Here is a 21,550-nt window from a genome sequence, read left to right as displayed (position 1 = left end):
ACTTTTTGTTTTAAGATTTTTAAAATATTCGAGAGTAAGAATGTAAGATTAATCTTTTTTGGTTTTCTAGTTTATGTACTAATGGTTAATTAAAACACTGATGTTTATGTTTTAAAATTTTAAAAGTTGGAGGGAGGAACAACAGGGGGAAAATGTAGAAATTTAACTATTGAATATTTAAGGTTTACTTTTTGTTATAAGATTTCAAAATATCTGAATTTTGAGAAAAGTAGGAGGGGGAAAAATGTAAATGAATTGAATACCTTATTGATATATTAAGAGATTTTTTAAGGTTTGAATGCTTAATATTTGTTAATGGTTTTAAAACCATTAAAAAGTTATTGTATTATATGTTACTTTGAGTCTATAAAAAGGGAGGTTGATGAAATTGTAAAAGGGGAGTTAAGCGGTCTTGGGAGCTATTAAATCTTGCAGTTAGCTAGTTTATTTTAGCGAATGTTTGGTGAAATCTATGCCCTGTTTTTGTTCTGGGAAGTCGGGGGTGGGGGGTGGTGAGGAGGGGTTGAAGATTGAGTTTAGAGATGGATTATGGATTAAAAAATTTTTTTTTCTTGATGACAGTTCGAATGTTTGCTTATATTGTATACTTGTTTGATCATAAAATAAAAACCCTTTAAAAAAAAAAGGCCACCACTTTAATTGAAGAAACCCGGTTTATTCTCCTGCTACAGAACAGCTTCTAGTCAGCGCCGGATTGTATACACAAACAAAGTCAGCGCTGAGGGCATCCGCCCCTCAGCATCTTTTATAGATCCGCCCCATGCTGATTGCCGACTTGAGGGTAGCCACAATTGATGTCAGCTGGAAAACGTCTGTTTCGAATCTGCCGCCGGTACGATCAGCGTGGCTGCAGGATTATGACATCATCTAGGCTCTGTCGCTCTTGGCGGGCTGCTGGCTGCTATCTGATATCAGCTGTTCTGGGCCCCGACCCTAGCCCTCTAAATCCCACCACCCGCTGGTATAATACTTGCCGCCTCACTCTCACCATCACCTGTGCCCTATGGCCCCTTCCCGCATCGCTTATTGTCAGGGTGTCAAGTGTTGCTTGATGCTCGACAGTTGGTTCCCCCTACCAAGCCTCTGTCTGAAACGAGAAAGGGAGATATTAGTGTTAGTCCTCTGAGCCACCCGGTTTTTTTGGGTATGCCCTGTGGAATCGCCATAATAGAACTGGAGCATTGATGTCCCGTTTCCGTACCCATGAGGCATCAGTATCTGGGTATCCTTTCCACTTAATGAGATATTTAAGGACCCCCTTATGGTATTTAGAATCAATGATCTTTTCGATCTCGTAATGGGTCCCTGAGACAGGGCCTGGGTATGTATTGGGATCACAGGGGTTTGTCACTGGTTTTAATAAGCTACAATGAAACACTGGGTGTATCTTACCCAACAAGGGGGTAGCTTCAATGCCATAGTTACAGGGTTTATCACTAGTTATGGTGAATGGCCCTATAAACTTGGGACCAAGTTTTTTACTGGGTATTCATAACTGTAGGTATTTGGTAGACAGATTTATCCAGTCCTCTACCCGGAATGGCGGGCAATCATCCCTCTTTTTATTGGCTTGTTGTTTGTATTCTTTAGAATGCTTTCTCTAGTGCTTCTTTCACATGGGGCCAGACTCTCTGTATGTTTTCTGTCCAGTCTGCTGTTGACTTAGGTTCCAAGGCTTGTATAGCTAAGTCTGGAATGGCAGGAAACTCTTTCCCTGTTACTATTCCCTGTTACTAACGGGGTGTAGCCTGTACTCCGGTGAACTGAATTATTATATGCTGCCTCCGCAAACAGTAATAGATCGTACCAATCATTCTTTTGATATGACACATAGGACCATAGATAACGTTCCACCATAGCATTGGCATGTTCAACGGCCCCGTTGGTGCTAGGATGGAATGCGGAGCTAAGTCCCTGTTCTAACCCAATGTAACATAGAAACGCCCTCCAGAATTTAGCAGTAAACTGTATCCCTCTATGACGCGTTTCGGTACTCCATGTAGACGATATATGTGCTGAATAAGAGTCTAGCTAATTTTTGTGCTGATGGCAACCCTTTACATGGGATGAAATGGGCCTGTTTGGAAAACAAATTGAGCACAGTCCATATTACAGTATGTCCTTTACTGCTTGGTAGTTCTACTATGAAATCCATGGAGATTTCATCCCATGGTCTACTGGGTTCAGCAACTGTCTGTAAGAGACTGAGTGGTTTCCCTGGTCGTGGTTTGGAGGTAGCACAGACCGGGCATCCTCTGACATATTCCTCAATTTCCATATGCATTCTAGGCCACCAGAATTGTCTCCTGATTAGATGTAAGGTTTTCAAAAACCCAAAATGCCTTGCTGTTTTAACTTCATGGCATTGCCTCATCACCCTGATTCTCAAAGATGTTGGAATATAGATTTTGTCCCCTCTCCATGCCAATCCTTCTCAGTGTGTAACCGACTTTATGTTAACCGATAGCCAGGGATCAGACTCTGATTCTTTCTTCAGGATGTTTACCCAGTCATGTTTTAATTGTTTTTTGTCCACCACTCATGTTCCCGTCTGTGTAGGGGGTACTAGGGCTTGGATTATCCCGTCCCTCTTGCTGTTGTATTGGGGCATGCATAATAACACATCTGCTAAGAAATTCTTTCCTGCTAGTACATATTTGAGAACGAAATTAAAACGTGGAAATACTGTGCCCATCTAACCTGTTTGGGAGACACTTTATAGGATGTTTGGAGCACCTCCAGGTTCTTATGATCTGTCCAAACTTCAAATGTTTTTTTCTGTATCCTCTAATAAATGTCTCTATGTTTGTAAAGCCCATTTCACAGCAAACACTTCCTTTTCCCATACAGCCCAGTTTCTCTCTGTTGGTGTTAGTTTACGTGACGTATAGGCACAAGATTGGAACTCGGTTTTATTTATTTATTTATTTTATTTTATTTTGATTTATATGCTGCCCTTCTCCGGAGACTCAGGGCGGCTTACAATGTGCTCAGCAATAGCCTTCATCCTTTCGTATATTTATACAAAGTCAGCTTATTGCCCCCACAACTGGGTCCTCAATTTATCTACCTTAGAAAGGATGGAAGGCTGAGTCAACCTTGAGCCTTGGCGAGATTCGAACCTGCAGTAATTGCAGGCAGCTGGTCTTAATAACCAGCTTAATAACAGGGTGCCTTAGACCACTGTACTACCAAGGCTCTTTTGTGTATTTCTTTGCAATAGTATGGCTCCTACAGCAACGTCACTTGCATCGGCCTGTATGACGAATAGTTTCGACATATCCGGGTGTTTAAGAATAGGTTCTCGGGCAAACAACGCCTTCAAATGTTTGAATGCTTTTTGGCACACAAGAGACCATCTTAATAGTTGTCCTGGTTTGGGTTTGCCAGTAGATATTGTTTTTGTGCGTAATAAGTCTGTTAAAGGCAAAGCAACCTGAGCAAACGACGGGATGAACTGCCTATAGAAATTGGCAAACCCAAGGAAGCTCTGCAGTTGTTTCCTAGTCCTTGGTGCTTGCCATGCCAACACTGTTTCCACCTTCTTTGGGTCCATTTCAATCCCCTCTCCAGTAATCCTAAACCCCAAATAGTCTATCTCCGTACGGTGAAATTCACACTTGGAGAGTTTCACAAATAGTCGGGCCTCTAGCAGTTTTGTTAACACTTGTTTAACTAACGGAACATATTCCTCCATGGTATTTGTGTAAATCAGAATGTCATTGAGGTACACCAGGAGCCCTCGGTACAAAAACTCGTGGAGCACCTCATTGATTAGTTGCATAAACACAGCCAGAGCACCGTGTAGCCCAAATGGCATCACCTGGAATTGATAGCTTCCCAGGGGACAGTTGAATGTGGTTTTCCATTCATCCCCTGGTTGGATATGAACCCTATAATACGCTTCACAAAGATCCAGCTTTGTGAAGATTTTATCAGTCGCTAACATAGCTAACAAATCCGTCATAAATGGGAGAGGGTATAATGGTTCTAGGCACACGGCATTGAGATATCTATAATCAACACAGAGGCATAAACCGCCATCCTTCTTTTCCCTAAAAAGCACTGGAGCCACCATATGTGCTCTGCTAGGCCGAATGAAGCCTCTAGCCAGATTTTATCAATGTACTTCCTTAATGCCGTCAGTTCTCTTGGAGTCATCGAGTACATCCAAAATCCACGAGCGCCTCTTGATCACTCTCTTTCCCCATTTCCAGGTATCTAATGATTATAGGGATTATGAACGGGTGTATTGGCTCACTTACCATGGGATCCTGTACGTCCTCCTCTGCTTTGCTCATCCTGGAATCCAAAGAAACACGAGTCGTCCCAGGAGGACTCCCAATATCTGTATGCATGGTCGTATCACTCATGGACGTTTGGGTTGCAATCCTAGACCTTTCTGGGGTTCACTGAGGTCGCTCTTTGAGCTTTCCTGAGGCCGGAGCCATTGGAGTAGATATGTGCGGGGGTGGCAAGGGACACTCTGGTGCTCTGTGTCTTTCCTGATTGCACCGATTACAATGGAAAGGTCTTTTAGCCTGCTCGACGTTCCGAGAGCTCATGGATATGAAGGGTTTTACCAGATCTCGGTCCATTGCTTGTCATACCCCCCCTCGTCTACCCTGAGATAGCCCATATGTCCCCGTCCATGGTCTGAATTCCTGCAAGCCAACGTCCAGTTCCACCATTGCCTTGTACCAGTAAGCTAAACGAGGTGTGAGACCCCGGTAAACACAAGCCTGTCTGAGCTCTATCCAGGCCCATGTGGAATTGATGTATCAAAAGGCCAAGTCTGCAGCCTCCTGGCTAATTTCCTGAACTCCTTTACATACTCCTTAGCTGGTCTTCTCCATTGCTTCTGAGCAACTAACTCTCCCTCGGTCACCTGGGTACAGGCTTCATCTTCAAAACGGCTACGTAAAGCCTCTAGGAATAAGCCCAGGTTTGTTAACTCACGAGCATGGTCACTGTGAAGGTCAGCCACCCAATCAGCTGCCTCCCCCATGAGGTCAGCTGTGGAGGTCAGCCACCCAATCAGCTGCTCTCTGCTGTGACCGCCACAACCATTGCCCATTGAGACAGATAGAAGCAACCATAAAGGTCCATATGGCTGATTACTTGGCTTAGGAACAAGGCCACCCATTCCAGAGCCCCGTCGAATGTTGCTTGCACAGGAGGGGGCCCCCATGGCACCTGCGGGTTCCACATTCCTGGAGCCCATATGGGTAAGGAGTCCATAGTGTGACCCATGGCTGTGCCATCACGGTCCCCTCTGTTCTGCCCCGGCTGCCGGCTGGTCACATGACCTTCATCCCTTCTCAATGGCCTTGCTTGTGGTTGTTCCAAACCCCACATCACCTCCCCCAGGGATGAAGCAGAAGCCTCATCCCTGGGGCTTCACTTGAAGAAACCCAGTTTATTCTCCTGCTACAGAACAGTTTCTAGGCGCCGGATCATGCAAGGGTGTGCTGAGGACTTTGCGTATTATCTGCACAATAAAATCGCTCAGATTCGGGATGGCTTGAACTCCGACTGGGTGGGTTCAGGCGATGTGTCTGAGGCGGGTCTTGAGAATGTCACCTGGGAGGAATTCGATCCTGTGACTCCCAAGGACGTGGACAGGATGCTGGGGAGATTGAACGCAACCACATGTTTATTAGACCTGTGTCCCTCCTGGCTGGTGCTGGCTACCCGGGAGGTTACACGAGGCTGGCTCCAGAGGATTATTAATGCTTCTTTCAGTGAGGGCGTCTTACCTCCCCCCTTAAAAGAGGCGGTGGTGAGGCTCCTCCTCAAGAAGCCCTCTCTGGATCCGGCTGTTTTGGCAAACTACTGTCCTGTCTCCAATCTTCGCTTCGTGGCGAAGGTTGTTGAGAGTGTGGTTGCGCAACAGCTCCCACAGTACCTGGATGAAACTGTCTATCTGGATCCGTTCCAGTCCAGCTTCAGGCCTGGGTACAGCACAGAAACGGCATTGGTCGCGTTGGTCGATGATCTCTGGAGGGCTCGGGACAGGGGATGTTCCTCTGTTCTGGTCCTATTAGATCTCCCAGCGGCTTTTGATACCATCGACCATGGTATCATGCTGCGCCGGCTGGAGGGGTTGGGAGTGGGTGGCATCGTCCTACGGTGGTTCTCTTATCTCTCCGACTGGTCGCAGTCCGTGTTGGCTGGGGGGCAGAGGTCGACCTCAAGGCACCTTGTTTGTGAGGTGCCGCAAGGGTCAGTCGTCTCGCCTCTCCTGTTCAACATTTATGTGAAGCCGCTGGGTGAGATCATCCGTGGATTTGGGGTGCGATGCCATCTGTATGCTGATGATACTCAGCTGTACATTTCCACTGCAGACCACCCCAACAATGCCCTTGAAGTGATGTCCCGGTGTCTGGAGGCCGTGCAGGTCTGGATGGGGAGGAACAGGCTTCGACTAAACCCTTCCAAGACCGAGTGGCTGTGGATGCCGGCGTCCCGATATAGCCAGCTGATGCCATCTCTGGCTATTGGGGGCGAGTCATTGGCCCCCACGGAGAGGGCTCGTAACTTGGGTGTCCTCCTGGATGCACGGCTGTCTTTAGAAGAGCATATGACGACTGTGGCCAGGGGGGCTTTCTATCAGGTTCGCCTGATACGCCAGTTGCGTCCCTTTCTGGATCGGGACTCCCTATGCACGGTCACTCATGCCCTCGTCACCTCTCGCCTGGACTACTGCAATGCTCTCTACATGGGGCTCCCCTTGAGGAGCACTCGGAAGCTCCAGCTGGTCCAGAATGCGGCCGTGCGGGTAATTTTGGGGGCGACATGGCGCTCCCATGTGACACCTTGCCTGTGCGAGCTACACTGGCTTCCGGTGGTCTTCCGGGTGCACTTCAAGGTATTGGTTCTCACCTTTAAAGCACTCCATGGCTTAGGGCCCGGTTATTTACGAGACCACTTTCTGCCACCGATAATCTCCCACCGGCCAATTCGCTCCCACAGAGAGGGCCTCCTCAGGGTGCCGTTGGTCAAGCAATGTCGACTGATGACCCCCCAGGGGGAGACCCTTCTCTGTGGGGGCACCCGCCCTCTGGAACGAGCTACCCCCAGGAATACGACTGATCCCGGACCTCCGGACCTTCCGTCGAGCTTTGAAGACCTTCCTATTTCAGCAAGATGGGCTGGCTTAAAATTTTAATGGGTTATTTTAAGGGTAATGGGTTTTAATTTTTGGAAAGCCAATTTGATTTAATTCTGTTTTAAATTATTTTAAATTTTATATTGTATGTATTTTAATTTTGGCTGTTCACCACCCTGAGACCTTCGGGAGAAGGGTGGTATACAAATTTAAACAATAAATAAATAAAAATATACATGAAGAAAGTCGGCACTGAGAGCATCCGCCCCTCAGCGTCTTTTATAGGTCCACCCCGTGCTGATTGCCGGCTTGAGCGTAGCCACAATTGATGTCAGCTGGAAAGCATCTCTTTCGAATCTGCCGCCAGTACAATCAGCGTGGCTGTAGGATTATGACGTCATCTAGGCTCCATCGCTCTTGGCAGGCTCTTGGCTGCTATCTGGGCCCCGACCCAAGCCCTTTAAATCCCACCACCAGTGCGTATAATACCTAGCCGCCTCACCCTCACCGTCACCCGTGCCCTATGGCCCCACATCGCTTATTGTCGTTCTGACATCAGGGTGTTGAGTGTTGCTTGACGCTCACACTGTGCTTAAGAAAACAAAAAAATCTTTTATTTCTTAATATTATAGCTTAAAGCAAATTCAAAATGTTTTGTATTCAAATAATTTATTATGCACTACTATGGTGTATTATTATTATTTATAAACTACCTTTATTATTTTTATAAATAACCAAGGCAGCAAACACACAATACCTCTTTTTTCCATTTCCCCCACAAACTGTGAGGTGAGTTGAGCTGTCATATAGTGACCAGCCTAAAGTCACCCAGCCAGCTTGGCACTAGAGATATCTAGTTTTGCTATTAGGCTACAAAGAATATAAAATAATAGTCAACATTTTTTGCTACTAGCTATAGATTGGAGGTGATCTTTACATTTTCTTGTCGGTGATAATTAAAAGCAGTGGCAGTGTTGTGTCTTTTATGTTGCTGTTCCTTTAAAGTACTGCAAGAAGAGATGAGATGAGATGTGGTGGGAAGAATAAAAAGAGAGGTAAAATAGCTGGGCACTGGATAGAATCTATAAGTGCCAGTTGTTGCAAGCCTGAATATGTAACAAAAACACCAATTGCAATAGGAAAAAATATACTGAAAAGTGACCCCTTAGAAGAGGGTCGTCGGACTTCCGGTTGAGGCGTGGATCGAGGCAACATGAGGAAGGAGCACTCCGTATTCCATGTCGAATTTCCAGTGTTTCGGTGCCCGTTTCGGGAAAGATCGGTCTTGGTGTGGACCGATAAAGAGAGGGTGATTTCGGCGGAGCTGGTGTGGAGAAGTGCGGTCTCCCGCCGCACCAAGAAGAACCCTCATTTTGAACACAGAAGAAGACAGCTGACATGGCTGACCCAGAGACCCCAAGTGCAAAAATCGGGAAACGAAAGAGTGAGTACGGCGTGAAGATTGGCGGTGCAAGCAGGAGATTAAAACATTAGAAACAGTGCTATAGACGATAACTGCGAGGAGGTGATAAAGCCTAGAGTCCAGAGGAGCAGCTGAAGGAAAGGGAGACTTGAAAAGCTGCAGGCGGCAAACAGCGAGGGGAGCGAAGTGATGCAGCAAAACCTGTCTTGTCGGATATATACAGAGGAATAGAAAAGGGACGTTCGAAAAAGCAAGCGCTTTGAAATTCGGAGAAGGGAAGCGATTTAGAACAGGACGTTGGTTTCCCTTCTAATAAAGGTGCACCGACGGAGAAGGACGATATAGGTAATAATAAAGAGGGACAAAAGGGAAAGCTGCAGAGCTGAGATTGCCATTTTGGATGGTGAGAGTGAAAGACTCTGTTCTCCATTTTCTGTCCTATAAAGAAGATTCTATTCCATTTGGACTTATAACTGTTGGTGTTGGAGAGTTGCCAGAGTGGGACTGGTGTCAACTATAGTGGAATTTCGCACTGATTAACCCACGAAAGGAAAATTTCTATATACATTTTATATATAACAATGATTTACATATTTATTAGTCACTACTATTTAATAATTATAAATTATTTTTAAGTATTTATTAGACAATCAATTTAAACTATAATCAATTTATATATATAATATTTTAGTGCTGTTTATATACCATAATATTTTGTCTGTTGCTTCCTTATACATATTTTGATTAAGATCTTTATTAATATTAAGTTAGTTAGATAATTAATTAATTAATCTGTCTAGAGATATAATATTATAATATCTTAGTACAAGTTAGTACAATTCTAAAGCATTTATAGCATTTATAGTACTTTATAGTATTTATAGCCCTTGGAACAGGGGAAGGATTTTCATTAAGATTAAGATTAAGACTAAGATACAGTTAAACTGAGAATCAACTACAGTGATATATAGTAAATTAGTTAAAACATAAATTGTAAGTTATAGATTGAGATCTTATATTTAAATAAAACAGGAATGGAATACACCTAAGCTTACTTAAGAACTTTAGTAATTAGTAGTACTCAAAATCTAACCAGAAGTGGATGCTGATCTGGGGAAGAATAGACAGAATTCTAGAAAAACAATATAAAATTTTGAAAGAAATGACATCCGCCACAGTAACCACAGTAAAATCAGGAAAGAAGGTCACCTCAACACCAATTGGATTAACGGCTTCCCCAGCAACACAAAAGACTTTAGAAGGGATGTTTTTGACTGAAAAGCAAACTTCCACCATGAGTATGCAGACTGTCCAGACTACATTAGCGACAATACAGGAGACCATGTTAAAAATGCAAGAGTGTTTGTCTAGAAACCATAAGGAAGCCAGGAGAGACCTGGACGAAGTCAAAAAATCGGTCAAAGAGGATATATAAAAACTAGATGAAAAAATGGACTCTATTCAAGAGATAACACAAAAAAATGACCAAAGGATCACGGCCATAGAAAAAAAAATAGAGCAAACGGAAGAGAAATTATAGTTATTAGATGAGAAAATGACAGGCCTCAATAAAGAGCTTGAAAACATGGTGGCACAGTTAGAGATGGAGAGAGCGGCATTCTACCTAAGGTTCCAAAATGTGAGAGAAGAAAGAGATGAGGACCTAACTCTAGTAATGGCCGAAATGATCGCGGAAGCTCTGCAGAGAGATAAAGACGAGATTATTAGCGAACTAGATAAAGTATTTAGAGTGCATACCAACTACGCGAGACAACACAAATTGCCAAGAGAGGTCCACGTACGATTCGTGCGAAGAAAAGTCAGAGACATCATCTTCAAAATAATAACAAAAGCCTATATTAGAGGTTTAACAATAGCCTATAATAGTAAACGGAAAAAGGAGAAGGAAAATGAATATAATAAAATTCAAGAAGAGATCAAAAATTGGGAAGGAAAATTACAGGAGAGGCCAGGGGATGAACAAATAAGAACTAATTGGATGGCAGCTAAGCACAAATTGAACCTATTTGAACAAGAAAAATATGTCAATACAATGAAATTTGTAAAACAAAATCAATTTGAACAGGCAAACAAACCAGGGAGGTGGATGGCTTATAAATTAAGGAAAGAAAGAAATGAACTATTCATCAATTACAGGATAAGGATGGTAAGTACAGCAGAAACTAGAAAAGAAGAGAGAGATAGTAACCCAATTTTTTCAAGATTTATACACACAGGATAAAGTGCCAACAGGGGAAATAGATTAATATTTAAAAGAGGAGGAAATCCCAGTAGTAACTGGGGTTACTACTGGTAAGAGGAAGAGATACTGAATAGAGAGATTACTATAGAGGAACTACAGGAAACAATTAGGAAAGAAAAAAACAATAAAACTCCGGGAACAATTCTATTCTACCAATAGAATTATACAAAGGATTAGGGGAATCATTAAATTGGATACTATTAGAGGTCTACAATGAGGCATTGAAAGAAGCAAAGCTACCAGACTCTTGGAGGGAGGCATATATCTCACTAATCCCAACAGAAGGGGCAGGTACAACACAGATAAAAAATTATAGGCCGATCTCCTTACTAAATTCCGACTACAAGATTTTTATGAATTTGATGGCAAACAGATTAAAGGCAATATTAAACCGTAGAATACATTTGGACCAGAACGGATTCCTGCCGGCAAGACAAATTAAAAACAACATACGGACGGTGATTAATGTAATAGAATACTATGAGGTGCATCCAGAGAAACAGGTAGCCCTGATTTTTCTGGATGCACAAAAAGCGTTTGATCGGGTTAATTGGAAATTTATGACACGACAAATAAAAAATATGAAATTTGGGGAGAAATTCGAAAAGATGATAGTTTCAATATACACAAAACAGAGAGCAAGGATACTAGTCAACGGGGAACTAATAAATTTTTTTGAAATAAGTAGAGGAATATGACAAGGGTGCCCACTTTCACCATTACTTTTTATTCTAACCTTGGAAAATTTACTTAGAAGAATCAAATTAAACAAAAACATAAAAGGACTTAAGGTAAAAGGAGAAGAATACAAGGTCCAAGCATTTGCCGACGACCTTGTATTCTTCATAGAGGATCCATTAGAAACAGAATTAAAATTAACAGAAGAAATAGAGAAATTCTGTAAAGTGGCAGGTTTAAAAATTAATAAAGATAAGACTAAAATATTAACTAAAAACCTAACAGTAAAACAAATAGAAGAGTTAGAAAAACAATCAGGATTACAAGTAGTTAAGAAGATAAAATATTTAGGTATCAATTTAACAACTAGGAATGTAGCCATAAAAGATAATAATTACGGAGAGTTAGTACAACAAATTAAAAAAGACTTAGAAAGATGGGGGAAACTAAAGCTATCATTGCTAGGAAGAATTGCGGCAATAAAGATGAATATACTGCCGAGACTTCTCTACTTATTTCAAACTGTTCCGGTTAAATTAGAGAAAAACTTCTTCACAAATCTGAATAAAATAATATCAAAATTCGTATGGGAGGGAAAAAAACCAAGGATAAATTTAAAAATATTACAGGACGATAGAACTAGAGGGGGTTTTGGCCTACCAGCGTGGGAAAAATACTATAAAGCGGCAAGTCTAACATGAATTAAAGAATGGGTCAATTTGGATAATTATAGACAATTAAAATTGGAAGGCCACGACTTATTAAAGGGGTGGCATGCCTTCTTGTGGAACGCTGGGGACAAAACGTATAAACACTTTAAAAATCATAATAAGAAATTCGCTAATTGGCACTTGGTTTGAAATTAAAAATAAACATTATATGAAGGTTCCCGGCTGGATATCCACATTGGAGGCGGCAATGCACCTCGACACACTAGCTTCCCATAAATTAATAAGATACAAAGAATTACTGGATTCCCATGGAAGATTAAAAACACAGCAGGAATTTAGGGAACAAGGTATAGAAATGGATTGATGGCCCTACCTACAAATACAAACTAGATACAATGAAGATAGTGAGCAAGGATGAATCGAAATAAATCCCAATCGACTAGACAAATTATTAGGAGCTAAAGATGGAAACTTGATTTCAAAGATTTACAGATATTTATTAGAATTTGACCTGGCAGAAAATCTAGTTAAAGGACAAATGATAGCCTGGGCAAGGAATATTGGTAAAAATATACAATTGGAAGAATTGGAAAGGGTATGGGAAACCAACTATAGAAGAACAAAATCGGTAGCATATAAGGAGAACCATTACAAGATGTGGTACAGATGGTATCTAGCCCCTGCGAGATTGGCGAGGATGTATGCAAATCTTGATCCAACATGTTGGAAATGTAAACAAGCAAAGGGAACCTTCTTTCATGTCTGGTGGCTTTGCCCAAAAATTAAGAAATATTGGATAAAAATAAAAATTTGGATATTAGAAATAACTGCAGAAGATATTGAGCTAAAACCAGAAATCTTTTTGTTAGGAATGCTTAAACAAAACATTAGAAAAGAAAAAAAGTACCTAACATTACATATAATCATGGCGGCTAGGTTAGCCCTAGCAGAAGTCTGGAAAACAGATCAATTGCCAATGGAGCAGCAAATAATTCAAAAAATTTATACATGTGCAGAAATGGATAGACTAATGTTGAAATTGAAAGACAAGGAAGACTCACAGTATTTTAAGGTATGGGATAGTTGGTATGAGTGGATAAACCAATGGAAAAGAAGGTAAAGTTAAAATCTAGTAAGAAATTAAAAGTAATAATTATACACCATCATTAAGATAAAAGAGGAAATAAGTCACTGTGTATATTTGTATTTATATATATATCATATACTTTGTTTGTTGTGATTAGTATTGTTGATTGTATTTTAAGGCTGTGAATGTTTTATATAATTTTATCTTTTTAAATTTAATAAAGTTTGTTTTTTAAAACCAAAAAAAAAAGAAGAAGAGGGTTGTCAAATTCCCGGCCCATGGGCCGGATGCGTCACATGCTGGCCACACCCACACCTGGTTTAGCAAAGGGGGGAAAAGTCCCAATACATGACGTGACACTGCCGTGATGATGTGAGTTTGAGACCCCTGCCTTAGAGTTTTAGAAATCTAGGCCCTTTTGTGTCCCTTTATTGTACTTTCCCACCAATTGTATGTTTTATTTAAGCATGGAAGAACTGAACTCTCATAATCCACGGTGTCATGCTGAAGCATTGGTTTATAATAAGCTTTTAAAATTCCCTTCTTTTGAGAATGATGTACATACACTTCCTGCAATACTAATAAGAATACATGTGGGAAGAAACATAGGAAAAAGAAAAGTTTCATTATGAATCATAATTATAAATTAAATGTTATCTGTATTAAGTTTTTAATAAGTTAAATTTCTTAGTCCTAAGCATAGAACATGCAGAACACTCATGCTGTGCTTCCAGGTATTTAGTGAGTAGATTTTGATTAACCTTCCTTTGGGCTTGCTATTCAAGTGGGATTGCTTTGGATCAACAGTTGTTACTCTTCTGAACAATGGGCAATGATATATGCATTAAAAACATCAATGGATAATAATTTTCAAGTGTATCTACTCAACTGAGTAGATGAGAATGAGCATGGAAAAAGTAAACTTTCTATCAACTGTATTTTTATTGGGAAAGTGAGGCTGACTAGATTGATGGATAGATGGAGAATGGAATAGGCTTCTCAGCAATTTGGACAAGATTTTTGAAAGGAGTCAGCCAAGGCTTTAACACAGTGAATAATGTGGAATAACTATAGCCACAAAAAAATTGTTTGGTTGGCTTACATGTTTCCAGTGATTGTGGAAAGACAACTGTGTCTATGGAAACAAACACAAATAATCGGGAATCTGCTGGCATCTTTTCTAACTAACAGATTTTGTCTATGTGTTAAGCTATGTTTCCCCTCCTCGTCAGTGTAACCACTTAGTGCATTTGATGGAGTGAGCTGCTCATAAAAAGCTTATGCCTTTTAATAATTAGAAAAGGTGCAACCCAACTCTTTATGTTTAAGTGATTTACAGGGCAAAAACTGTTTGAAAACTATTTTCCTAAAGTATGTAATTCTGATAAACAATTAGATTTAGAGAAGGCACACTGTCTTTTCAACACATCCACCACTTTCTTCATACAACTTCTTTTTACATTCAACTGATAACTGAGAATGGCCAATTGGTACTCGTTTGAAGAACATACTTGGCCTGAAGCTTTGCTTTTGCTTAACTTTAACATATCTTATTTTGAAATATATTAGAATGTACTATTCTTTATTGTATGTTAAGCCTAGTACCACTTCTTTAGATGCAAAACACAGTAAATATGATAAAATTTTACTTGTATTTGAGTAGAATGAACCTTTCATTATTTTTCCTGAGTATGATATGTACTGTGCAATGTTTCAGGTTCCTTTAAACCAGGGGTGTCAAACTTGATTTCACATCAGGATTGTGTTTACCCTCAGGGGGCTGGGATGGACGTGGCCAGGGTGGGCATGGCCAGCTCATCGCTCATGTTGGGAGCGCCACAGGGCCCAAGTGCTCTGAAAGCAGAAACAGGCTCTGAGCCCCGTTTTCAGCTGCAATGGTCTCCTGCAACCCTCTACCAGTAAAAAGGGAGCTCAGGAGAGTCGCACACAACCCTCCCAAACTCTGTTTTCGCTGGCAGAGGCATTGCGAGCCAGTCCTTTGCTGTTTCCAGGGCGGCCCTGCGGGCCAGATATAAGCAACCCACGGGGAAGATCCGGCCCAGGAGCCTTGAGTTTGACACTTCTGCTTTAAATGTTCTCACAATACCTTTTTTTAAAAAATTGATATCTATATGTAGGCAATGGTTCTTTTCTACTTACTAATTGTAACAATTGTTAGGTTTAATTAATACTTCAGGTGATTATAAGAAGGTTGTGGATGTTTAATGTAAAAATTACTTTTCTTTTTTTGAAAAAATTGCCAATCTTAAAAGATTGTGCCTTGAATTTTTTAAAAACCAAGACAGTGGTAGCATTCTCTTTAACGTTTACCTTGGATCCAATTTCTCTCAAATTTGGGAGGCTTTCTGCATGAGATAAGGAAGTTGTTCTTTTTCTTCTTGCTTCCTCCCTCTTTGCAATCTTCAGGATGGGTTTTCAGTAATGGGAAGTAAAATATAGAGGAGCGTTGCACCTACATAAATATATTTGCTTTGTATTGAGTTTCTCTCAAACATGTCCATGCAAATGTATAGAAAAAGAAAATAAATTCATTCATTCAGATCGGATGGGGTAGACTAACATATATACAAAATAGTTCTCCCTTCCTCCCTCCCTCTGTCCCTCCCTCAATACACAGTAACAGAGTTCTAAAGCATTTTAGTAGTCTAACTGATCATGTACATCCACTTCATTAGATGAAGATGATTGTATTATTGCATGAAAGTGGATACAATAATAAATGCCTAGGTCTTAATGCCAGAGGTCCATATGTTTTCTCTCTTTTAATCTTAGGTGCTTTTGAAATTTCTCTTCCTCTGGGTGGAAACATAACAGTTAAAATAAAACCTGGATTTTCTTTTCTAAATACCTGTGCACTGCATGAAGGAAAAAAAACTTATTTTTTTGAGCAAATCATAAACCCTGGACAGAAGTTTCAATTTACCTTTAATTGTTCAACACCAGAGAAATATTGGTCCATACTTGTGGAGAAAAACATTGGTAAGCAATGTTACATGAACTGCATCTAAAATTAGTGGGAGCTTTTTAAAGCACTGGATTATTTACCAACTCTGTCAGAAGTCTAAATGAACTTGAACAACCACATCAGTGAAATGGGTTAAAATGGTTTTTGGTTTTTTTTGTTTTTTGTTTTTGCTTAATGTTTTAAAAGAATCTGAAGTTTACACTTCAGGTTTTCTTACCTTTTTTTATAATATAATAATCTTTGGACTTTTTATTTAATGGGACATTCCCCCCCTCCCCCAATAAATAAATAAAAATATGTCATGTTCAAAATTCCATAGTGAGCTTTCTTGAATACTGCTTGAACAAGGCAGAGGCTAAGGCTGCCACTTAAAAATGGATGGACCAGTATACATCTTTGCCCTCAAAGTGTAAAAATGACAGTTTGGGGGGGGGGAATGTATAGAGTACAATTTTAAGCATATTTACTAAGTTTGGTAACTTGCTGTGTTGGATTATAGCTCCCAGAATTCCCATAGAATTTATTGCTAACTAAGTTCTGAGTAAGACTACTATCCTGTAAAGTAGTTAAAACCAATTAGTTTATGTATATGTAGGAACTTTAGTAGCTTAGTTATGGATTGTTGATAGAATATTCTGGTAGTATGAACAGAAGGAAGAGTAAAATCATAGACCAAATCAATATAATTTATTATAACCATTTCAGATTTGAGTATAAGTCTTACACATTTCTCTATGTTTCTAGATTGTCTGTCAGGTCCATGTCCTTTTGGAGATGTTCAGCTTCAGCCTCCTGGATTGCCAAATCTTAATAGGACTTTCATTTGGGAGGCTAAAGCTAATCGAAGAGTTGGACTTGAACTGAAATTCTTTCCATGGTTAAGGCAAATTCTGCCTGGAGACACCTGCCCTGATCAAATTATTTACAACATTGGCAGTCGTCTGGGAAAAGATAGAGTCCACATTGGAACCTTCTGCAGAAATGGTTCAGTGTCACGGGTAAAGGCACAAGGTGACGCTATTTTGAGTCTACAACTTCCTTGGGATTCAAAACTTGCAACCTCTGGAGTTAAGCTTGAAAGCAGATCATCCATACAACGTAAGCATAGGAAATTGATACATTGCTTCCATTGACAGCCACATTGCAATTTGCTATATTTAAATGCCTTACACCAGTGCCCCCCAGCCTTTTGGGCAACAGGAACTAGTTCATATGATTTTGTATGCTGCCCGCATCCATGCTTTGCTTGTTTGTGTGGCCCGGTTTCTGGCATGCCGTGGCCCGGTGCTGGTCCACCATGGACCTACTTAGGTTCTTTTATTTCTGCTTTTTAATGAATGACAATTTTTTGTATGGATTATTTCAGTTTATTATTATTTTTAAGGATTACATGGGAATGTTGCAGACTTGAAGCAGAAAGTTTATAATTTTGAGCTTCATTTAGTCTATTTGTGGATAATGTGGAAGGGATTAAACCAACATTGTGGATAATGCCTAATTCAGATTGAGGAACTGTTTATAGAAAAATATGGACTAATATATATGAAAGATGGACTTGCTCAAACTCAGAAGCTGCCAACAATGGATCTATGCCAATGGATCTATGCCAGCTTGGCTGTCTCAGGAATTCTGGGAATTGAAGTCCACAGGTTGTAAAAGGGCCACATTTGCCCACCCCTGATCTATGCCATCTTTTTGCACATATTTTAAGAAGTGTACCTCAAAAATCTGTTCTAAGAAGTTGATCTAGCATGTAGCAAATAGTGTTCTCTCTCTTTTTTTTAATTTGATGGGGAAAAGAAAGCCTTGCTTCTTTTTAAGTGCCCAGTTTATTATGTAACTAGATCTAGTACTTTTTTTTAAAAAATAATTAATTCACATTATTTTGTACCATTAGATTTTTAACAAGCTTTTTCAAATTAAATTTCATTTTAAAATTTCCAAAATACATGCAACAACCTTGGCTGCTGTATGTACTTAATAAACAAAATCAAACCCACTTTCACTGAGATATTTTTAATGGAAAATTGATAATCAGGAAGTCTTCATTTGTGTCTTGCTTCTTAGTCTGGAAGAAGAAAATATTACTCTCTTTATCGGACAATAGAAAATATTTTCCACTTCTAGGCCAAAGCTGTAACTCAGAGTAAAAAAGACTGATCAGGAAGGAGAAGTTGGGCTATTTAAGAACATATTCATATATAAGGGTGCCCACAAATCACAGTAAATGGAGCTTAATGCTACCAATAGAGGATATCAATGCACACCACTTTTTCTTGCCCCTTGGCAGGGTTTGAGGACTTTGTCTGGATATAGTATATCAAGTGAAAAAAAGGCATTAATTTGAAGGCAAACTGAATGCTGCTGTTAGACTTCAAAGAGACTATAACAATGTATTTTCACTATTTAGATCAGGGGTGTCAAACGCAAATCGTCATGGCGGCATCACATGACAGGACTTTTTTCCCCTTTGCCAAACTTGATGTGCCTTACACTGTGGCCCCCAACTATAACTACGGGCCACAAGTTTGACAGCCCTGATCTAGATTGAATAGAGGAATTGGTCAGTGGCTTCACTGAGTTTTGAACAATCAAGAGTGAGATTAATTGCTGCAGTGCTTCCAACCTCTAATTTTGATGCCTCAAACTTTGAGAATCTTTGATTACTGTACATGGAGTATTTCTCCTTTGAAGTAAATCTTCCTTTTTTTAAGATAGGACTCTGCATTATAGAATCTACATTTAAAGGCAAATCATCAGCAACTTTGATGTCTGCAAATTATCCATTGGGGTTACCAGAAGATGAACTCATGACATGGCAGTTTGTTCTTCCATCCAGTTTAAGAGCAGATATCAACTTCATCAATTATACAAAACCGAACTGTGAACGGAAATATGAACGGGTGGAATACTCATTACCCAATTATTCTCCTGATGCTAGAGTCTTATCCCTGGATGATGTGCAACCTGTCAATATTCCTGGCAGTTTCAACCTTTCCCTGTATGGATGTGACCAAGATGACATGAAGCCAGGGTTCCTCAGACTCTTATTTAAAGTGATAGTAAATTACCCTAAAAATGAAGAGAGTAAGCAACTGTTCTTCTCTGTCTTATGACCATTTCCTTTGGTTAATATATTTGCATATTAACTAAATTTGAAGACGCATTCCCCAACTAGTATCTTCTATCCGTGTTGTCTTACAGTTCTTGTCAACCCCGGATATACATGCATTCACATACAGATTTTATATAATTAGTACATAATATTTTTTTTAATCTTCTATCACATTTATCAAACTTAGGTGATCCTCATAATACTATTTAAACAGCAGGAAAAAATGCCTAACATCTATAAGTCTCTAATCTTTCTATCAATTATTTTTGTTTATTCTATTAAAATATATGTTCTAATATTTCCCCTATCTAATTTTATTTCTGCCTCTATCAGTTTACAACAAGCTCCCTTAATGTTTAAAAGGCAATTCTTTCTATCCATCCTCTCTTCTCTTTAGTGTTTCAATTTTTATCCATTTTTTTACTCGCCTTCCACACTCCTCATTTTTATCTCTATCTTTCTTGTTCTTGTTCAATTGAGTACATAATATTTTAATTGCTATTGGAAATGATCTTTTTCTTTTTTATCAAGACAAACAGATCATCCAAATATTAAAATTAAGATTTTCAATCTTGGGTTTTTATTATGTGGATACAATGTTAAAATCAGTTACTCTTGCATGAATCTATTGTTAAATCAGATTTCAGATTTTTTAAAACTCAGGCAATTTTATCTGCCCATTCATTTGCAAATCTTTCATTGCTTCAGAGTTTATCATAGTAAACCTGCATACTTAATCTATCCCTCAATAGATCTAATTGAAACCCAAGATAACAACAGTATCATTTTCTTGTAAGAATATGGCAATTATTTTAAAATTTGATCTTGTGTATTTTTGTTTGTTTTTAGATGTAACCTACAAAATTGATCTAATACATGAGAAGACTAATCTTACAGTTTATTCAAAATCATCAATGAATGAATGTTTGATCTGTGTTCACTCTAGCAGAAACTGCAGACCAAATGTGACATTAGAATATGGTCGCACATATTTTGTTACCTTCTTGTGCCAAAATTTGGAGAATATAAGGATAATTGCTGAGCAAAGTATAGGTATGAGAAAAATACTTAGATTTTTGTTACATGAAAGATGTAAGCAGAATGCATACATGTATTTTGTTCTTGTTTACTTTAATTTCAGTAGTCAGGTAGAACTGAGCACCATCATATGCTATAGGAGAAACAAGATTGCCTTGCCATTACATTTTTATAATCTAATTCAATCTGAAAATTGCACTTGTGTTGAATTACCATCCTTGTCATCTTTACTTATGACATGAAGGCTATAGATTATAAAAGCTGTATATGTAAGATATATTCGTACCATACCAGATTGGAAGAAAATGTAGTTTATTGAGATGTGGCACATGCTAGAAACATAATCTATAGTAATGAATAATAATTTTTGGATGCAAGTTTAGCTGTATTTTCCAGCATTCATCTCTATGTTACATTGATTGTAAGATCAGTCTTAAATAGAATGTAAAGACAAAATTGACTCTGATCACTGCCACAATATATGCTATAGATGGGATCCAAAATTCAGAATGCAGTAGTTAACTAGAAAGAATAGAACTTTTCTTCAGTACTTGCAGAAATGCAGAGCCTTCCAATTTTTACTAGTTTGAATCCAAAGTTCTGGTTTCTCTTGACCTAAAATGGAAGGAGTTATGTGAAGGGTATATTAGCAAATTCCATTCTACCCAATTCAGCTTTCAAATGCCTTATTTTGGTTTCCATAGTCTTAGAAAAGGCAAGACTGTATCTGTGGTGATTCCTTATTTCTTAGAATAATTTTTTTGGTCCTATCCATACAATTGCTACTCTCTTTGACGATGGAAAAAATAAAAATCTCTTCCTCCCCAATCCCCATTCATTATTTCAGTGCAAATATTTTATGTTTGTAACAATACTGTCAAAAAGATTGTTGAGAAATTATTTTATTAAAACTGAAAGGCAAATTAAAAGTGCCTTTAAAGTTTAAAAGCCAGTAACATGGAAGGAATATCAGTGACAGGTTTTTTTTTCTAAATGTCTTGTAATTTCTTCTAATATCTCAGTTTGATATTTATTAATATGCAGTATATTAAACATAATGATGGGGATCTGAGGGTCACCGGTGCCTCTGTGGGAGACAAATTAATAGCACAGAAATTATTCCAAATTATTCCAAACACTGCTGAAACATGGCAACA

At 39.3% G+C, this 21,550-nt stretch overlaps 1 protein-coding gene across 2 annotated transcripts in view; it reads left to right on the top strand.

Annotated features, from left to right (window-relative positions):
- CDCP1 (CUB domain containing protein 1) overlaps positions 1 to 21,550 on the top strand; it is a 128,912-nt gene that overhangs the window by 84,068 nt on the left and 23,294 nt on the right. The window contains exons 2-5 of one of the 2 annotated variants that reach the window (XM_060685945.2): positions 16,048 to 16,254; positions 16,985 to 17,338; positions 18,959 to 19,327; positions 20,205 to 20,408. In XM_060685945.2, the coding sequence (XP_060541928.1) occupies positions 16,048 to 16,254; positions 16,985 to 17,338; positions 18,959 to 19,327; positions 20,205 to 20,408 (1,134 nt within the window). The remainder of the gene's footprint in view (positions 1 to 16,047; positions 16,255 to 16,984; positions 17,339 to 18,958; positions 19,328 to 20,204; positions 20,409 to 21,550) is intronic. The other variant, XM_060685946.2, reaches the window with a different exon arrangement.

This window comes from Pantherophis guttatus, chromosome 4 (assembly GCF_059756535.1).
Source record: "Pantherophis guttatus breed Tessera chromosome 4, ASM5975653v1, whole genome shotgun sequence".
NCBI classification, from domain to species: domain Eukaryota; kingdom Metazoa; phylum Chordata; class Lepidosauria; order Squamata; family Colubridae; genus Pantherophis; species Pantherophis guttatus.
Note: the sequence above shows the minus strand (reverse complement) of the source record. Positions and strands in the feature narration are given on the sequence as shown.